The sequence below is a fragment of the Mesoplodon densirostris genome, chromosome 14, assembly GCF_025265405.1.
Source record: "Mesoplodon densirostris isolate mMesDen1 chromosome 14, mMesDen1 primary haplotype, whole genome shotgun sequence".
NCBI lineage: Eukaryota > Metazoa > Chordata > Mammalia > Artiodactyla > Ziphiidae > Mesoplodon > Mesoplodon densirostris.
Genome location: NC_082674.1, coordinates 58,310,146 through 58,330,841, shown reverse-complemented (window position 1 = coordinate 58,330,841; position 20,696 = coordinate 58,310,146). Strand labels below are relative to the sequence as shown.

The following is a 20,696-nucleotide window of genomic DNA, read 5'->3' as shown; positions in this document are numbered from 1 at the left end:
AGAGATTAAGGGACCTGCCCAAAGTCACAGAAAAATAAACAGTGAAGCAGAGACTCAAGGTTGGAAACTAACAGATCCCAAAACCTTTCATGATGGTTTCCATTCAAGACAGACATTTAGTGGGGATTCTTATCAATAAAATTCATAAAATGAGAAAAAAATCTATATAATATGTACTTATCAGGAAGCATTCCTAATACAGATAAGATAAGTTATGTTATAATGACAGAAGGTCTCAAAAACCAGTAGTCTGGTAAATGTAAAAGGTAAGACTACAAGCTTTGGGGTCAAGCAGACGCAGGTCAGGCAGACCTGCGTTTGAGCTCAGGGCCATTAGCAGTAGTTAAGAGAACAGGAAGGTAGGAGAGGGAGCAGTGAAAACCAAGTATTTACAGTGAAGAAAAAATTTTTAATTATATATTTTCTTCCTGTTTTGAGCCAACACTGTTCTACTTACCCCCACAATCACTTCCGCACACCAAAGTTTAAAAATTGGGGACTTCCCTGGTGGCGCAGTGGATAAGACTCCACGCTCCTAATGCAGGGGGCCTGGGTTCAATCCCTGGTCAGGGAACTAGATCCCATATACATGCCGCAACTAAGAGTTCACATGCCACAACCAAGGAGCCTGCCTGCCGCAACTAAGACCTGGTGCAACCAAATAAATAAATTATTATTATTATTATTTTTTTGCAGTATGCGGGCCTCTCACTGTTGTGGCCTCTCCCATTGCAGAGCACAGGCTCCGGACACGCAGGCCGAGTGGCCATGGCTCACGGGCATAGCCGCTCCGCGGCATGTGGGTTCTTCCCAGACCAGGGCACGAACCCATGTCCCCTGCATCGGCAGGCGGACTCTCAACCACTGCGCCACCAGGGAAGCCCATAAATAAATATTTTAAAAAATTGGGCTTCCCTGGTGGCGCAGTGGTTGAGAGTCCGCCTGCCGATGCAGGGGATGCAGGTTCGTGCCCCGGTCCGGGAAGATCCCACATGCCGCAGAGCAGCTAGGCCCGTGAGCCATGGCCGCTGAGCCTGCGCGTCCGGAGCCTGTGCTCCGCAACAGGAGAGGCCACAACAGTGAGAGGCCCGCGTACAGAAAAAAAAAAATAAATAAATAAAAAAAATAAATAATAATAATAATAATAATAAAAATAAATTGCAACCTTCACTTCTGCACTTTCTACCTCCCCTCTCCACAATTAAAAAAAAAAATCGTTTGCACTTTCAATGTTGAAATTGCCAATCAAGGCTTCCTTGCATGGCTATTAACAGAACAGTTAAGATTACCTTTGTAATTTGTGACTTTATGTAATGAAAACATTTTAATCACCAATTTTACTTAGCACCATAATTATCCAGCCTACCTCTTCATTACCTTAGTATCTATCACTTCATCTCTGACCTTATCCACACCAGGACCAAAATTATCAGAAAAAGCAGACTGTAGCAAAGCCTAAATTCAAGTAAACCCATTAAGTTCTACAAAAACTTGCAAATATATGAAACTTCCAGGAATCAGTACTCATTTTTTTAGCCAACGACTAATTCCACACTTAAGGCTGTGACTATATAAAAACAGTAACATCAAGCATCACAGTGGAATAGGTTCCACATAGTGAATATTCCGCACAGCTACAGTTGATTTTTAGAACATTTTCTAAAATAAAATATCTTAAAGGCAGCCTATTTAAAATATATCCACTATTAGCCACAATGGCTATTTCAGAAAATTAAATATAAACTAGTAGCCTATTCAATCAGAAAAGAGAGGATAGAAATTTGGAGGTTCCTATATTCTTCCCATAATGTGCCTTAGTGGGCCCCAAACAGCAGTTATCTAATAATCCACTTTACCATTTGCACAGATTTTATCATTTGCATAGAACTTTCACTTAAATATTGAGCTTCACCCTAATACTGTCATAGCTATTATTCACATTTTACATATTTGGAAGCTGAAAGTCCAGAGAATTTAAGTTGCTTGTGTAGGTCACTCTTCAAGCAGGTAGGACTCCAAATCCATACTTATTAACAAAAATAAATACCTGAGAAAAACAGTCATATATTACTCTACGCCTACACGTAATCATTCAGAAGTAGTTTCAAGAACTGCAAATTATTCTGTGGTGAGGAGTAAGAAGTTTCTATTTATAACTTGGAGAGTAATATCTCATTGTTAACTTCAATAATACAAATTGATTTTCTAACCAACAGAGTAAGAAACTGTCCAATATAAAACCATGACATATAAGGATGGTTCCTGTAATAGTCCGGCTTGGGTTTCTTTCTTTTTCAAACCATATTTTTGCAGGAAGCAATAATATAAAAGTATAATGTGACCTCTAGTGGACACATGTTTCCTCAACAATGTAATTTCATCACAAGCTGTGCATTTCTATAGCACCCACAAAAGTGTTTTAAAGAGTCTTTGAAATTAACATCATTCAGGCATTTAGCTATACCTGTCCCTTTTAAACCACACCTCTAAATAATAAATAAGTTACAAAATAATAATTTATGCTTTTTCAATGGAAAGTTTAGAGATTTAACAAATTATCATTAAAGCTTATTTGAATTTCAGGATGTGGATGGTGAGAAGTGGGTAAGGTTACAAACAGATCCTAAAGATCTGATGACCTGCTCTATGTAACAGCAATCACTGCTCCTTGTGCAGAGTAAATATTCATACATTCTTATTAACATACTAACTGTAATGGCAATTATTTATCAAGACCAAGGCACTGTTCTATATTTATCACATATATCTTTTTTCATCTTCACAAAACCTGTGGAAGATACTACTTTCTTTATTTTTCAGGTGAGAAATGGAAGTACAGAGAAGTTAAGCAACTACTTAAACTACTTAAAGTTACACAGCCAATAAGCAGCAGGACCAGGATTTGTGATTCTAAAGACATCTTTGCTCTTGGTACTGTACTGCTTCCCTCATTATCATTATGTAAAATATTATTTTTAGATGATTTAACATCAGCCTGACTGTCTAAACTAAAACATACTAAAAAACTGGAAATAAGGAAGAATGGCTATTTATTAAGCAAATAGCAAATTCTAAGAAAACTCAAGCCCTAAATAAAGCTCCAAGAGGCCTTCAGGCTTTCACGTGGTCCTGTTTATTCTAAGATCACACCCAAGTCTAATGAGATGAGTTATCTGAATTCCCAGCTGTCTATTCACAGCAGATAATAAAGTGCATAGGGTTTAGTAGTCAGTGCATTAACAATGATGTTGGTCTGCAGGTGGAAAGAAAAAGGCTGTAGAAAAACAAAGAAACATAAAGGCTCAAAGGAGTACACTAGCTAGAGACTGCTGGGAGTAGGACGAATGGCATAACATCCTTCGCAAGGTACTAAAGGCTTATCTGAGTTAACTTACTGATTATCAAGAGTCACCAGGTTTAAACAAAAACTTCATTTGAAAGTCAGATATTTCGCATCTTAGAAAACCATAGAAGTAGTTAAAATAGAGGAATTCCAGTGTCCTACCAAGTAATTGTAGCCACCTCACTTCTAATCACACCACACATCCTCCAAAAAATCAGAGATCAACAGATACAGCAAATAAAACCACCTATTTTCCACATCTAAAGCACAACTAGGAGACAGATTACCACTAACTTTAATTTACATGTAAGAGGGGAAAGAAATGCCAAATGTGGATGAAGCGTCAGGATCTATGCTGGAACAGAATTTAAGTGGCAATTCGGAGGAAGAGAGAAGACAGGGAGCGAGAACCACAAAAAAGTCACCCCTTGAGTGGGAAAGGCTGAAAATGCATCCCACATCCAAGAGTTCAGAGATCCAGCAAAATTGAAAGTAATTTGGGCATCAATATGAATAATAACAATAATGGAATACAACACACTCAATACAAAATAATCCATGAGTTCATACTGAACTCAAGAAAGCGGCTGGGGTCAGGGCTGGGAGAAAAAGCCTTTCTTTATAAAAGAATGACAGCTAACACAGAAGAAATGATGGAATGAGGAAATCACAATTTTGTAACTACTAACATTAACTGACTCAGTAAAGTATCAATGGTGATACTTTTTTATCACCATTATCATTTCACCTGATAATTTTCAGGTGAAAGCTTGATGGGAAGCAGAATACTCCTGAAGTCTCAAAGCATCACTCACAGATGACTCACAAAAAGAATAGCATCTTCTCTGGAGAAGTCTGATAGACACCACCTTCTGCAAGTGATCACATTTATAACCACCAACAACAGGACAAAGAGAGAGAGACCTGGGCCTCCTGACATGCTGCTCTGAGTTCATATCACCGATGGAATGTTCTTGCCCAAAGTGTTTAACCTGAATCTAATTATGCGGAAACAATCAGACAAATCAAAATTCTGGGCATTCTATGAAACAACTGGCCTGGACTGCTAAAAGCATTAATGCCATGAAAGACAGCTCTAGATTAAAGAAGATAATATATATTTGATTGGATCCTAAATTTTTTTAATGCTGAAAAGAGCACTATTTGAAAGTTGGGTAAAACTGAATATGGAATATTAAAATTTACTGCACAATTACAAATTTCTCGAGTATAATTTATATTACTTACATATATAATGTATATAGAAATGTCCTTGTTTTTAGGTGATACATGTTGGCATATTTAGGGATGAAGTGCCATAACGCATGCAATGTACTTTCAAATGAGTTCAGGAGAAAGAGGAAAAAAAAATATATATATATATATATACATATATTTATACACATGAGAGATAAAGAAAAAGTAAATGGGACAAAATGTTAACCAATAACTAACCTAAGTTAAGGATACATAGGTGTTAGTTGTACTAGTCTTTCAACTTTTCTGCAGGTCTGCAATCTTTCGAAATGAAAAGTTGAGGCAAAAATAGTTAAAATTTCAAAAATGTTGGTACATTTTTGGTTGGTACTAAAAGGGTTATCATCAGGTAATGGAAAATGTAGTGTACACGATTGCTAAATAACATGATAATTGAAGTGTGATTTAATTTACACTTGTTCCAGTGAAATTACTAACCCTCTATTTTCTATATGCTCTTTCTATTTTCTACATTTCTATATGCTGCTTTAAAATATTTCTTTGATTTAGACTAAGCACCACAAACTGGTAGCCAACACACGACAAATCACTCAGACAGTATCTTTTTTAATTTTTACTTTGAAGAGTGTATGTACCCTCCACTTCCGCAGCGTGCCCAGCACTCCCTATAATCTTCCACTTAGCCCGCTTCACTCTTTATTGCATACCTGGCCTCTGCAGGCATGTGAATTTGTAACTCATGGTTTAAACTACACCTATACTTCTTAGATGCTAATTCTTCACACATGACACTGTGTACCAGATGCTACTAGTTGCTTAATCAATATCTATTCGTTTCTTCTTTCATACTACTATTACTTCAATTTTGTTTAGGGTAACAATGTACCCAGTTAAAAACATCCAAATGCCCAGAATTCCTCATAGCTGTGGATGGCCGAGACACAATTCTAGCCAAGCACATAAGAAAGAGTGTGTATTACTCATCCTGCTCAACTACATGTGAAACGTTTTCCAGCACAGATGACATGCTAGGCTATAAGACAAGAGATTGAAAGCCACATACATTGCTGGTGGGAATGTAAAATGGTGCGGCCATTTTACAAAACAGCTTGAGAGTTCCTGCAAGTGTTAAACATCGAGTTACCCTATGACCCAGCAGTTCCATTACTAAATATATACCTAAGAGAAATAAAAACGTATGTCTGCACAAAAGCTTGTACGTGAATGTTCAGAGAAGCATATTTCTAAAAACAAAAGGTGGAAATAATTCAAATGTTGATTTGATAAATGAATAAACAAAATGTGGAATATCCGTACAATAGAATAGCATTCAGCTATAAAAAAGAATAAATATTGATCCATGTTACAACATGGATGAACCATGAAAGCATTATGTAAAGTGAAAGCAGCCACTCACAAAAGATCACATATTGTATGGTCCCATTTATATGAAATGCCCAGAATAGCAGATCTGTAGAGACAGGAAGTAGATTAGTGGTTGCCTAGGGCTGAGAGGGTTGAGGAGAATGAAAAAACATTGTTAATGTGTAATGGGTTTTTTGTGGGGGGACAAAAATCTACAATTGGATTGTTGTAATGGTTACACAAGTCTTTTAGTGGTTACACTAAGAACCACTGAATTGTATACATTAAAGGGTTGAAACTATGGTATGAAAATTACATCCCAATAAAGCTGTTAAAATTATGATAATTTTATATTTATAAATTTGAAAATTCAGCCAAAATTACACATTCTTAAAAAATGCAACCTAACAAGATTAACCCAAGAAAGAAAAAAATATCTAAAAAACCTGTATCTACTCAAAAAGTTGTTTGTATAGTTAAGTGTACCTTTACAGAAAATGATTTCCAGGGATAAGTGGGTTTCCAAGTGAATTCTTCCAAATATTTAGGGAAGAAATATTGGTAATCTTACATAAAAATCTTCCAGGAAACAGAAAAGTATATATTGCTCAAAATATTTATAAGGCCAACATAAGCTTCAGATCAAAACTAAAAAGAAGGGCTTTCCCTGATGACGCAGTGGTAAAGAATCCATCTCTCAATGCAGGGGACACGGGTTCGAGCCCTTGTGGGGGAAGATCCCACATGCCGTGGAGCAACTACGCCCATGTGCCAAAGTGAGAGAGTGGCATGGACATATATACACTACCAAACGTAAAATAGATAGCTAGTGGGAAGCAGCCTCATAGCACAGGGAGATCAGCTCGGTGCTTTGTGACCACCTAGAGGGGTGGGATAGGGAGGGTGGGAGGGAGGGAGATGCAAGAGGGAAGAGTTATGGGAACATATGTATATGTATAACTGATTCACTTTGTTATAAAGCAGAAACTAACACACCATTGTAAAGCAATTATACTCCAATAAAGATGTAAAAAAAAAAAAAAAGAGTGTGTATTAACCATGTTTTCTAGTTTCTGTATCTGATGCTTTGATAGCTAAGACTTTGCTGACTAGGGAAAGGCTACCCCTCCCAGGGTTACTGATTCTAAGAAACAGTAAATGACTCAAGTGCACCTGCAAGTGCACCTTTCATATGCAAATGAACCCATCCAAAGCCACACCCCCAATGATGGCTTTACCTAGTTCTTACACGGCCCTAACCACCCTAGGACTAGGTATCAGACAACTAGGGGTGGCCCCTAAAGCCCAGAGCCCCATAAAATTATTCAAACTAGATCATCCTCTGTTTACACTGCCTTGCCCATTCACTCCAAAGAGAACCACAGTAAAGGCTTTCCTGCAGTTCCCCTAGCTCTCTTTGCCTTCCACCAACCTTGTGTGGCCCTGTGTGGCATGGTGTGTCCTTACTTCTCTCCGGAACTATGAGTAATTAGTTTTTCAACAATAATCATCTCCTGGTCCGTTGGCCTCACCATACCTAACAAAACAATAAGACTATATTTCAAAATATAGTGGAGCTTCTGGGAAGATTAGTGTCTTCCTGATAAAAAGGAACGGGCTCAACTGGCCTGCACCTTTTTCCCTCCGCCTTTCTCTTTTTCTTCCTGCTTATGTGTAACACCTCAAGGTACAGCAGCCATCTTATGAGTACAGATGCAAAAGCCATATGCAAAGGATGACCACGGAGAACCACAGAAAAGCCTGTTCCTTGAGCAGCTGCACCAGCCCTGGACCGACTGTCCAAGATTCTGTTACAGAAGAAAAATTAATTTGATTAAGTTGCTGTTTGTCACATGTCTGTTACTTGCAGCCAAAGCAATTATGATTAACACACACGACTCTAACAACTGTTATTATTGATACTGGACACTAATAGCAAATTCGTTTATGCTCAGTCAGTGAGAGAAGGAGTATTAGAAAACAGAAAAGCTAACTAAATTAAGCATTCAAATACAAGAACATTTAATACTAAAAGAACTGCACAGCATACAGCAGGAGCTTAGAAAAGAAATTCTGAAGGATACACAGGCTGAAGAATTACGCTGAAATCACTCCTATCTCTTGTTAGCAACAGCTAAAATGACAGTAAGTTTTCTTCAGATACTATAGAACAAACCCTTTTTACTTGAATTCTTCAGACCGTGTCTTGAATGGGGACAGGGATCTCTGTTTTTATATGACTTTTGTATTAATACAATGTGGATCCCTTATCTTTGATTTTCTGGCTTTGAATTGGATATTTCATGTATTATGACACATGTACAAGTTTTCTCCATTTTTAAGGCATGGAGTTTGTGGTAGAAGAAAAGACATGAAAACATAAAAGAACTGTTTGTGATTTGTTTGCCGAATATTTATTTTTGGCATTTACTGAAGTCAAACAAAATGAAGATTTTCTTATGCTATCAGCAGAAATGTTTAGATATTTTGAACCAAGGTCTCTAACCTATTTGTTTATTATGTCCAAAACCCTAAAAGTAAAAAACAAACCTGAATAAAGTAAAAGTAGAAAAGCTACCAGACCTTTCATTTCATTTTTTTTATTAGTTTCTGCTTTATATCATTTCATTTTTGTCCATATATAATATTTACTGAAAAACCAACATCAGTTAATTTTTCTGACAATGTTTTCCTAAGAGAAATTTCTGAATATCACAGACAGGAATAATATATCTCATGAATTCAGTGTTCCCATTTAGCCTGGTTTCTATAAATGGAAAAACAGAGAAGAGGAAAAATTTGTTTTTTTCAGAATAAGCTACATAACAAACCACAGGCTAAGATAAGAACAATTTTCTTGTACAATACTTTATAATTTACAGTGCTTTCACATAAGATTATCTGGTTTGCTCTATCAACAACAGACAAATTCAAACTTTCACAGTAGAGAAAAACAGAAAATCATCTGCTATGGGATTTAAGCCTGTATTATGAGAAAATGCCTAAATCTAAAGAAGCACGGGATCTATTTTAGGCATAATTTCCATAAAATTCTTTCCCCAAACTTATATTGTGTGGCAAGTAAGCAAAATCTAAAATTAAGACCTGAAAATCACAGCAAGATCCTTTTTGACCCACCTCCTAGAGAAATGGAAATAAAAGCAAAAATAAACAAAATGAAACTTAATGAAACTTAAAAGCTTTTGCACAGCAAAGGAAACCATAAACAAGACCAAAAGACAACCCTCAGAATGGGAGAAAATATTTGCAAATGAAGCAACTGACAAAGGATTAAACTCCAAAACATACAAGCAACTCACACAGCTCAATATTAAAAAAACAAACAACCCAATCCAAAAATGGGCAGAAGACCTAAACAGACATTTCTCCAAAGAAGATATACAGACTGCCAACAAACACATGAAAGAATGCTCAACATCATTAATCGTTAGAGAAATGCAAATCAAAACTACAATGAGATATCATCTCACACTGGTCAGAATGGCCATCATCAAAAAATCTACAAACAATAAATGCTGGAGAGGGTGTGGAGAAAAGGGAACACTCTTGCACTGTTGGTGGGAATGTAAATTGATACAGCCACTATGGAGAATAGTATGGACCTTCCTTAAAAAACTAAAAATAGAACTACCATATGACCCAGCAATCCCACTCCTGGGCATATACCCTGAGAAAACCATAATTCTAAAAGAGTCATGTACCACAATGTTCATTGCAGCTCTATTTACAATAGCCAGGACATGGAAGCAACCTAAGTGTCCATCAACAGATGAATGGAAAAAGATGTGGCACATATATACAATGGAATATTACTCAGCCAAAAAAGGAACGAAACTGAGTTATTTGTAGTGAGGTGGATGGACCTAGAGTCTGTCATACAGAGTGAAGTAAGTCAGAAAGAGAAAAACAAATACCGTATGCTAACACATATATATATGGAATCTAAAAAAAAAGAAAAAAGAAAAGAAAATGGTCAGAAGAACCTAGGGGCAAGACGGGAATAAAGATGCAGACCTACTAGAGAATGGACTTGAGGATACAGGGAGGGGGAAGGGTAAGCTGTGACAAAGTGAGAGAGTGGCATGGACATATATACACTACCAAACGTAAAACAGATAGCTAGTGGGAAGCAGCCTCATAGCACAGGGAGATCAGCTTGGTGCTTTGTGACCACCTAGAGGGGTGGGATAGGGAGGGTGGGAGGGAGGGAGATGCAAGAGGGAAGAGATATGGGGACATGTGTATATATATAACTGATTCACTTTGTTACAAAGCAGAAACTGACACACCACTGTAAAGCAATTATACTCTAATAAAGATGGTAAAAAAATAAAAATAAAAAAAGATAAAAATAAAATTAAGACATGAATTGAAGAAAGACTGGTTACTGTAAACCAGTTGACAAACCATAAACTTTTCTTACCTAGAGTGATCCCCAGTATTGGGTCCAGCCCACAGTCCAGAGCTCAGACATCAACACTAAGGCTGCCATGATATTAGATGATAAGTAGACCTTATTTCTCAACAGAGCAAAAGCTAGTTGACACAAGCTGTTTAATATCATTCCATGTGGAATGTATCAAAGTGCAATTTCTGACACTAAGACAAGTTTGAGGAAATGGACTTGATTTTGGCCAGAGGCTCTCTAGGCAGACTCCAACTTATGCATGATCTCTCTTTATAAGGTTATTAATATACTGGATGTGGTCTTTGAAACTTGTGAATATACTTTCTCACATGAGTAATGATGTAAATAAGAGGTAGGTTATCAGACTACCTCACAAACACCCATGTAATCCACAATACTAATGAAATATGGATCATTCAGACTTTTAAAAGTAAAATCCAATACTTTCTGAGCTCCTACTTCAAGGTTGCCAAATTGTTAGCCAATATGATGAAATTGTGCTGACTCACTGCCATTGAAATTTCAACTCACTCAATCCGTTTGGCTTGCAATTCTGCTTGCACAGTGAATGCTATACAAATGTGAGAACTTCATCCTCAACTTTAATATATTATGACAGAGGCAACATAGTGAGTAAAAATATAAGCACAGCTTAGTAAGATAAAACTGGGTCTAAATCCCCACTTGGGACTTTGGTAAATGAAGCTTTCTAAATACATTTAGTTCAGGTCAGCAGACATTTCTTAAAGACCTATTCTGTGCCAAGCATTCCACTTAGTGTGTCTAAAAGTGGTTTTCAAATCTGGTTTCTCGTATTCACATTGAGTGGCACCCGGGAGATGACAATTTAAAGAATTAAATTGGAAAATACATATGAAAAGCAACTTACTACACACCTATTAGAATGGCCAAAATCTAAAACACTGACAACATCAAATGCTGACAAGGATGTGGAAGAACAGGAACTCTTATCCACTGACAGTGGGAATGAAAAATGGTACAGCCACTTTGGAAGACAGTTGGCAGTTTCTTACAACACTGAACACACTCTTGCCATACTATCCAGCAACTGTACTCCTTATTATTTACCCAAAAGAACTGAAAACTTATGTTCACACAAAAACCTGCACGTGGATGTTTACAACAGCTTTATTCATAATTGCCAAAATGTGCAAGTAACCTAGATATCCTTCAGTAGACAAATGGATAAACTGTGGAACATCCAGACTGTGGAATATCACTCATCACTAAAAAAACAGGAAAAGACATGGAAGAACCTTAAATACATCCTACTGAATGAAAAGAAGCCAATCTGAAAAAAAGTCTACATATACATACTGTATGATTCCAACTATACGATACTCTGGAAAAGGTGAAACTATGCAGATGGTTAAAAAGTTCAGTAGTTGCTAGGGCTTGCAGGGGAGAGGGAAGATGAACAGACAGAACATTGAGATTTTTAGGGCAGAATTCTGTAACACTACAATGGTGGATACATGTCATTACACAGTTGTCAAAACCTATAGAATGTACACCAAGAGTGAACCCTAGTGTAAACTGTGGGCTTTGGGTGATAATGACATGCCAATACAGGTTCATCAAATATACCACTGTGGTCGGGGATGTTGATAGAGGAGGTTAGCCTATTTTTAAAAAAGAAAGAAAACTAGTACCTGTTGTAAAAGCAATGTCTGTAAAAGTTAAACAGAATCACTGATGTAATGTGATCATCCCACAAGTCTACTCAACGCTTATCCAATTATCCAATGTGCCTTACCCTTTACCCTTTCCAACCTTAGAGCCTTAAATCATTCAGTTAGCCTTAAGGGCCCTTCCCTTCCTATCTACTCTCGACCTATCAATATTCTAACTGTTCTAACACTTTAAAGTCAGCTCAATATGTCAGTGTGTTCACGAAGCCTTCTCTGAGCCCCCATCTTAATTGTGGGTTCCTTCCTACACCTCTCTGTATCACGTCACATCCTTCTGTTTGGCTCAAGGTATTGAAACAAAACTTTTAATGTGAACTTTTAAAAATCAGAGGTTATATCTAAAAATCTAGATTTCTTACTACTTTTGAGAAAAATGATATGACACTTACTAGGCGGGAATGGAGGTGAGTAGCAGAAACTGCATTACACAGTCCTCTCCTTGTGGCCTCAGCACTGAGGCAGTTGTCATTTACGACACCGCTGTCATCTATCAGTGTGTCCCTGTGTTATTTTTCTTACTCTCTCCCACTTCACTCACTGGAGGTGGCTGCCTAGCTCCCCTTTCTAGTTACTTGCTTCTATGTCTCTCATACCTACTAACTATAAGTTTCCTGAGAGCAAGGACTTATCTCTTCTTCATTCCTCCCATCTAACTATAGTATATATTCATTAGCTATTTTCTGAATTTACTAATTAGTCAATAAAATAGAAAAAATGCTACCACAATCCACCATGAATGTTGCTCCTCAAGCTTTAGCAGTTGGTAGCACTGCCTCGTTACTATATTTATATTCACTTCAAAACTCTACGCTCTCCTTTTTACACCCAAGTTGCAAGTAGGCTCTTTATGAGGGTTGGAAGAGTGAGGCTGAGATGCAGAAAAGGAAAAGATCATGTGGTGAAGGCCTACGATGCATCAGGAATTGTACTAGGCTTAATAACTGAGGGCAGGGCAAAGCTAGGAGTGCTTGGCACGTCCCTAGGGACAAACCTTGTCAGACCAGACAGCTGCAGCAGGTGAAGTCTGGCAACAAGTAGGAACAGTGCAGAGTTGCCAGGCCTGGGAGTGCTTACTTTGTGTAAACTTTGTGGGACACTTACAACAGTCTTAGAAGTGGTGAACTGACGCCTGGTGAAGAGTCTGCACTAGAGCCCAGGACTATCCCCATCCCCACCTGGGGGCCCTTTCTCTTTTTAATTAGAGCAGTAGCTTCAATCACATCTGCCTTTAGGAAATCCCACTAGATACCTGGTGCTGTCCTATTTCCTTGGAGGAAAATAAGGAATGGGTCCTATAATCCCTGCTATCAAAACAGAATAAGGAAAATTTGAAATCAGAAAGAGTAGTTTTCATTTAAGAGCAAAATCGGATTTAATTAAAGAAAAACCATAAAGCAAATAATTGGGCCTAATGGTATTCTGTTGTTTGAGATGCTGTAAAATTTTTTTAAACTAATTTTTTTACTTAAGATAGTTGTAGATTCATGGTGAAAAGATACATTACAGAAAGATCTCTTGTACTGTTTACTGTTTTCCCCAGCAGTAACATCTTGCAAAACTACAGTACAGTATCACAACCAGATATTGATATTGACACAGTCAAGACACAAAACAAATCCCTCGTTGTTGTTTTACAGGCATACCCAATTCCCTCCTGCTCCCTTCACCTCTTCGTTGAGCCCTAGCAACCACTAAGTTGGTCCCCATCTTTATAATTTTGTCATTTCAATAACAGTATGTAAATTAAATCACACAATATGTGACCTTTGGAATTGTTTGTTTTCACCTAGGATAACTCCCTGGAGATGCATCCTGCTGTAAAACCTTTTAAATGGTGATCAGGAAACAGAATTACAACTTAGTAAAATAAAGACCTTGGGTTCCCTGATGACTTACACTAAAGCAAAGGGAACAAGAAAATGAAATTTCACTGTGCTCTGTTGTCTACAAGTGTTCTCTATAAGGGTTTTCCTGCCACTGTAAAGACATGAAGGCATTCCCATGGTCAAATTGTTTTACCACAAAGAATGCTTTACACATTGGAATTATAAACCTAAAGGTTGTGTCCATGAAGGTTCGTGAAACTTGTCTCCAAAAGACATGGCTAGTTAAGAGAGTTCAAAAATCATCCTGATTATTATTAATCACTTCAGATAGATATGAATTTACAATAAACTCCCTGAATTTACTAAGTCTGCTCTCTCACACACTACAAACAAAACAAAACAAAACCAACCAACTCACTGGAATTGCTGTTGTTTGAAACAGCAGCCCTTAGGTGGAGTTTAAACCACTGCCAAGAAGAAACACCTGTCTGTCAGCTCCAAAATCTTTAGAACCACAAGGTAATTTGTTTTTCAAGGTTTTCCTTCCACACATCTAGTATCGTTCGTAACCACTTCTAATAACCTACCTTGGCAACTTGAATCTCATCACTGAATGACTATTCAAAAAGAAAAAGCTAAATCCTGACCAGATAATTGACTTTCTATTCCTTACTATTTTTAAAAAGAGAAACCGGGCATCCCTGGTGGCGCAGGAGTTGAGAGTCCGCCTGCCGATGCAGGGGACACGGGTTCGTGCCCCGGTCCGGGAAGATCCCACATGCCGCGGAGCGGCTGGGCCCGTGAGCCATGGCCGCTGGGCCTGTGCATCCGGAGCCTGTGCTCCGCAATGGGAGAGGCCACAACAGTGAGAAGCCCGCGTACCGCAAAAAAAAAAAAAAAAAAAAAAAGAGAGAGAAACCAAATAGGCTCCTCTCGCATTAGCAAGCCTATTAACTGAAAGATCAAGCTACAAATAGTGGATCGGTCTGTGACCCGATGCCAAGTTTATAAAACAGAGGCCTAAAATTCATCCATCATTTAACCGCATCCTCAGCACTCTGTGTTAGTGATACAGTACGTTAAGGAAATTAAAACTCATTAGTAATCAGACATAACATTTCTAGATGAAGCACATACTCTGTTTCTAACTGAGATAAAGTGAGAGAGAGAGAGAAATAGGGGGAGGGAGGGGAGGAGGGAGGAGAAGGGGAAGGAAGGAAGAAAGGAAGGACAGGAGGAAGGGAGGGAGGGAGGGAGGAAACCTCCAGACAGTTCCACCAAACGTTTGTATAGGTTAATAAACTATGAAGAAAAATAACAAACATTTAAGTAAAAACAAAACAAAACAAAAAAACCCACAAACAAACCAGCAAGTGAACTTGGAACTTTCTCAATAATCTTACCACATACACACATATGTACGCACACATACACTCACACCCCTTTAGAACTGACTTCCCCACCACCACCTTGAACCACCACTCCTTTTCCTGCTTGGAGAGGAGTCCTAAGGCTAATACCTATGGTTCCATTTAGACACGGGAGGTTAACCAGGGTAACAGACCACACTCCTTACTCCCTGGTATTGGCTCACTGATACAGGTGTGTCGGGACAGTCCAAGAGAAAACTGGAGGGCAAGGACCCATTCATCCCTGTGTGCCCCGCAGTGCTAGGGTCTGCACGACATGCTGCGCAAAGCAGGCACTAAACAAGACAGGCTGAATGTTGAGAAAACTATATATATGTATTTAGGGAGAGATCTACAAAATTCCAGAATGGTACAGGCAAGTTTTCTAACTCTTAAACATCCCAGAGGAAGAATACACAGCCCAATGGCACTCTGCGTCCAAAAGCTTGTGTGTGCCCTTTAAATAACCAATCCATAGCTCAATTTTCTCATCTGAACAATGAAGATAATAAGAGCACCTAACTCATAGGGTTTGGAAAGGATTAAGAAGTTGGTATAGGTAAAGTCCTGAGATCAATGCCTGGAATACTACACACTACAGAAGGGTGAGCCACTGTTGCTGAAAAAGGCTACTGCAATAAAAGTAAAGCCGACACAGTACCACCAAAGGAGCCAAAGCTTAAAAGAAATTATTCTAGAAAAACTAAGATCAGAGGTTGGCAAACTTTTTCTGTAAAGGGCCTGAAACTACTGTAAACACTGTGGCTTATCAAGCCAAGAGGCAATATCACCAACCCTTAGAGCAATTATTCTCCCTGAAACGCTTAATATGGATTTTTTGTTTACGTTTTACATTTTAAAATTTGAGAACCATTCTTGGTATGTGGGTCCAAACAAAAGGAGGCTGGATTTGGAGCCAGAGCCACAGTTTGCCGACCCCCGGGTAAGATTATAATGATGATAACCCAAGTCAAGTTCACTGAAGAACGTGCTGCCCCCAAACTTCTAAAATCCAGACAGGCCTGGCCGGCGCGGTGGGGAATCGGGGCAGGACCCCGAGTAGGGCCTCAAGAGCCAGCCAAGATATCGCGGCTCTCCGGGGCCGCCGAGCCTCCGTCTCACTTACTCCCAGCAGCGGCCCGCGGCCGATCACCGTCTCCCCCGGCGCCAGGGCCACCCGGGGGCCGCCGTCCTGCGGCTGCAGCTCGAAGGCCCGGGACATGGCCGCGAGGACTAGACCCCTTCGCGAGGAGCCGGACCCCGCAGCCGTTTCCGCCTTCCATGGACAGGCGCGGGGCCTACGCAGGCCCCCGGAAAACACAGGGGGAGGTGGAGCAAAGACTGCCCCTGAGTGTGACCAGGCCGCGCGGAGCTGGGGCCCCAGCGCGGGTACGGAGTCCCGCCCCTCCACTCAGACCAGTGACTGACTCAGGGATTTCCCCCTTCACGCCGCCTCCAAACTATTGTTTAAAAGCCCCGGTTAAACACCCCCAGCCCTTCTCACCGCCCACCTGTCTCGGAGGACACCGGTCTTTGTAGTCCGTGGCGCCTCCACTTCTCTTCGCTTGCCGAGCTGAGACGCCCTGGAAAAACTACCAATCCCAAGAGGTAATGCGCGCTCCTCTCTGCGCCTGTGCGAATACTAGCCAGCAAGGCGGGGCTAGAGTGGGCTGGACGTGAGGGACTTGAAGGGGAAGGATTCGAAATCCGGAAGATTTAAATCATTGAAGGAGAGGTCGCTACGGACCAGTAGGTAGGAGGGTCTTCGCTTCCAGGTGACTTTGGGCTGGCGTGCTCGGGGGCGCGGCCCTGGCGCTAGCACAAGCGTCCTCTTAGCCGGCCGGAGCTGCGGTGACATTTGGTGCTGACGGTTGTTATTGTTGCTTATTTGTCAGTGCCCCGTGTGGTTTGGACTCCGGCAAATGCAGTCTGGGCGGGACACGCCAGGAGGGTGGCTCAGAAAGGACGTGGGGTCATTTCTTCCGACCTGCGGGGTCCGCAGCGGGTGAGGGCTCCCCGAGAGCCGGGCGTCTGAGCTGCCTTCCGATCCCTCCCTCCGTGTAACACCCGAAAGAGGGGCGATCTCTCACCTACTAGAGAGGTAATTCAGCAAAGTTTGGTTCAGAAAGAAGAAGGGGCAGAAGAGGATAGGTTTCTAGGTATCCAGGCAAAACTGGACTTAAAAGAAGAAAAATGCCTAGTGGGATTTTAGGAACCTCACCAAGGCACCCCCATCTGTTAAATTCAAAAGTTTCATCTGCCCCCTGTGGTATAACTGTAAAGGCAGGACGCATTTTATCCCCAGTGAAATCTTGGGAGAAGTAACAAATGTGCATTTAAACGCACAGTAACTTTTTCCTAATATGAGATAGAGTAGTTTGGCTTTGGTTTATATTAATGGGGCAGGAGGGTGGGCTGACAAAAACTTGACTCATGAACTTGTTTTTACCAGTTTGCTTTCTTACTTACCCAAACTCTCAAGAGGAAGTCCTCTGCTGAACTCAGACATTAAAATCCTAACCACCAGAGCTAATTTGGATCATAAACCACCAAATGAATGGGAGCATCTGTGGTCTTGGCAAGTACAGAAACATATAGGTGAGTAGCACATCTGGAAAGGGGAGTTTGTCATTAGCTGAGCTAGAAGAAGTATTTAGCTGTATCTGAAACCCCTCCTGTGATGCCACCCCTCATTATAAAAGGAAGTGCAAAATGGAATAAACTGATTTTAGGTAAATATGAACTGTCTTTATATGCCAAAATAACTTCATGCTTTCAACTGATTTCAGAAGCCTGCACCATGCACCTTAGGTAAATTAGCTGAAACTGGACTTTAAATTTTTAGTCACGTGCTATACCTCGATGAGTTATAAACATTGTTTATAGTTGTTAGTCACTATTGCTTGATGGTCTCGGTGACTGTTATCTTAATTCATAATTGACTATGCATTTAGTGCAGCTTCAAAAAGCCATTTCTAGGGGCTTCCCTGGTGGCGCAGTGGTTGCGAATCTGCCTGCCAGTGCAGGGGACACGGGTTCGAGCCCTGGCCTGGGAAGATCCCACATGCCGCGGAGCAACTGGGCCCGTGAGCCACAACTACTGAGCCTGCGCATCTGGAGCCTGTGCTCCGCAACAAGAGAGGCAGCGACAGTGAGAGGCCCACTCACGGCGATGAAGAGTGGCCCCCGCTCGCTGCAACTAGAAAAAGCCCTCGCACAGAAACGAAGACCCAACACAGCCATAAATAAATAAAAGCCATTTCTAAAACACTACTCTTATTGAATATTTGAAATTTTGTCAGTATAACCCAGACCTCAACTTCTTGTCTATTTCAGGTAGTATTTGTGTCAAATGTGAGCACCTACCCATTAGATGTAAGGAGATAAACAATTCTTATATAAACTACTAAAAGTTGATCAGGTTTATGATTAAGTCACAAACCGTAGATGAAGAATTTAATGACAAGGCATTGGTTCCCACAGACAAATATTAATGAGTTCAATAGAATCGAATACTTTTCAAAAGTATTTTCAATCAATACCTGGAATCGAATGTGTTCTCACAATATTCGTTTCTACTGCTAAAAATAAATTATAGTCTGATGACTGTGAAGAATCACTTCTCTTTTTTAAGATAATGTTCTTTGGGAGTAAAAAAAAACCCCAAATATTTAGAAACAAACCCATTCACCAAAAATATCTAAAAAGAAGAAAGGAAGTAACATGTGTTGGGTGCCTCCCACATGCAATTCAGATGTGGGGCTAGATGTTTTACACATTATCCCTGTTCGTGCTTGCAAGAACACACCCCAGAGAAGCATCATTGGCCCCATTTTACAGACTGAGAAGCTCAAGTCAAGAAAGTTAAAGTTCATTCAATCATACCCAGAAAGTATCTGTCTCAGAGTAGGATCTATAGTCTGATCTAAAGGGAGTGAGTATTTTTAACTTTTGCCTTTTAGCTTACTTATGAGGATAATTCACTAAAACATCTAAACAAGCTATGAAGAAAAACTCCAAGAGGAACCACAGTTCAAGGGTTTCTGACCTAAAATTGAACTCTCCAGATGCTGAGAAGGAAAAACAAGAGCGTCAAAATAACTTTGTTGAACTGCTGCCTCCAGAAGTTACTTTTAAAATTTTCAGTCAGCTGGACATCTGGAGTTTGTGCAGGGCTTCACTGACGTGCAGGAGCTGGAATCACACAATAAGACACAGCGATGCCTTGTGGAAACCTCATTGCCTGACTGTGAGAGCTGTATGCCAAAGAGAGATAGATGATGATCTAGAGAGTGGTTACCCCTGGAGGGTAAGTTTAACCTATGGATTCTGCAGGGTTCTTGTCAATATGGTGGTCAGTTTGAGCCCAAGCCTACCTTCTGCTTGGAAGAGGGAGGATTTCATATACAGAATGACATACAGAGTGTGTTGGCTTTGGGAGTGTAAGTTGAATTTTATTATTCTTTTCCTGAAAACCACACTATCTCCCATCCATCCTTTTACATTTTGGGGGCATTTACCTCTGTTAACCACAGTAGCTCCTTCATTTCACTCTATCTTATCCAAAACCCCCGGGAGACTCTGTGAGTCACTCTGTTCTGTACACACACACACACACACACACACTTATTAGTATATGTGTATATCGATGTAAATAATCTTTTCAGCCCTCTCAATCAGCTTCTCTAGTTTCAAACAAACTCACTCACCAACCACTGACTACCTTCTTTAACCATGGTGGTTTACCTCTTTCAGGTAATACTACTGAGGAATTACCAGAAGAGTAAAGTGAAACATGAATGGCTAAGTGGCAGATATAGCAACATATGTTCTCCTATCAGCCTACCAGAAAAAATCATGTACCCAATGGATGCAGACACGTGGGGGGAAATTCTAGAAGCAGAACTGGAAAGATAAGCAGAAAAATCACACACAGATCTCCTAACTTTGAGAGTTTAAAACTAAAATGACTCTTAGTTTATAAAAGGTATACCTTTAGCCGTCCATTTTTTTGTTTGCCTTTTTACTATTTAACATTTAAAAGAAATCTAAGTAGAAAATATTATAAAAATAAAGCTTTGATTTTATTTTGCACTTTAGTTAAAAATACATTTCTGGTTTTATTGTAATATGGAAAAATCATGAAATGCTATTTATGTAAAAATACTATACTGATAGAGTGATTTCAAAATGTATTGTTTCATGTATTTGTGTTAGTCTGTTGCAGTAGCTTAATGATAAGAGAGTTTGATTGGTATTTTCTGCTTAATGATAATTTGAAAATTCAGGAAACCATTTGAAGAACCTGACTTAGAGATTTATTAATTAGTAGACATAACTAGGCTCATGGGGAGACTCCCTAAATGAAATTAATAGCAATATGTTTAAATGTAT

General features: G+C 39.6%; 2 protein-coding genes across 6 annotated transcripts in view; one reads left to right on the top strand and one right to left on the bottom strand.

Moving 5' to 3' along the window:
* Window positions 1-16,726, bottom strand: part of APLF (aprataxin and PNKP like factor) — a 93,481-nt gene extending 76,755 nt beyond the window's left edge. For 2 of the 3 annotated variants that reach the window (XM_060117254.1, XM_060117253.1), the window contains exon 1: window positions 16,429-16,726. In XM_060117254.1, the coding sequence (XP_059973237.1) occupies window positions 16,429-16,524 (96 nt within the window). In that variant the 5' untranslated portion in view covers window positions 16,525-16,726. The remainder of the gene's footprint in view (window positions 1-16,428) is intronic. The other variant, XM_060117252.1, reaches the window with a different exon arrangement.
* Window positions 16,727-16,974: 248 nt separating this feature from the next.
* FBXO48 (F-box protein 48) lies at window positions 16,975-20,317 on the top strand. 3 transcript variants are annotated; one of them, XM_060117698.1, is made up of 5 exons: window positions 16,988-17,055; window positions 17,198-17,403; window positions 17,755-17,900; window positions 19,265-19,611; window positions 20,058-20,317. In XM_060117698.1, exons 4-5 carry the CDS (start codon window positions 19,306-19,308, stop codon window positions 20,217-20,219), a joined length of 468 nt encoding a protein of 155 aa, XP_059973681.1. In that variant the 5' UTR covers window positions 16,988-17,055; window positions 17,198-17,403; window positions 17,755-17,900; window positions 19,265-19,305; the 3' UTR covers window positions 20,220-20,317. The 3 variants fall into 3 exon arrangements, with proteins under 3 accessions (XP_059973682.1, XP_059973683.1, XP_059973681.1); XM_060117699.1 differs by lacking the exon at window positions 17,198-17,403 and having other exon boundaries at window positions 16,975-17,055; XM_060117700.1 differs by lacking the exon at window positions 17,198-17,403 and having other exon boundaries at window positions 16,983-17,055; window positions 17,785-17,900.
* Window positions 20,318-20,696: the final 379 nt, after the last annotated feature.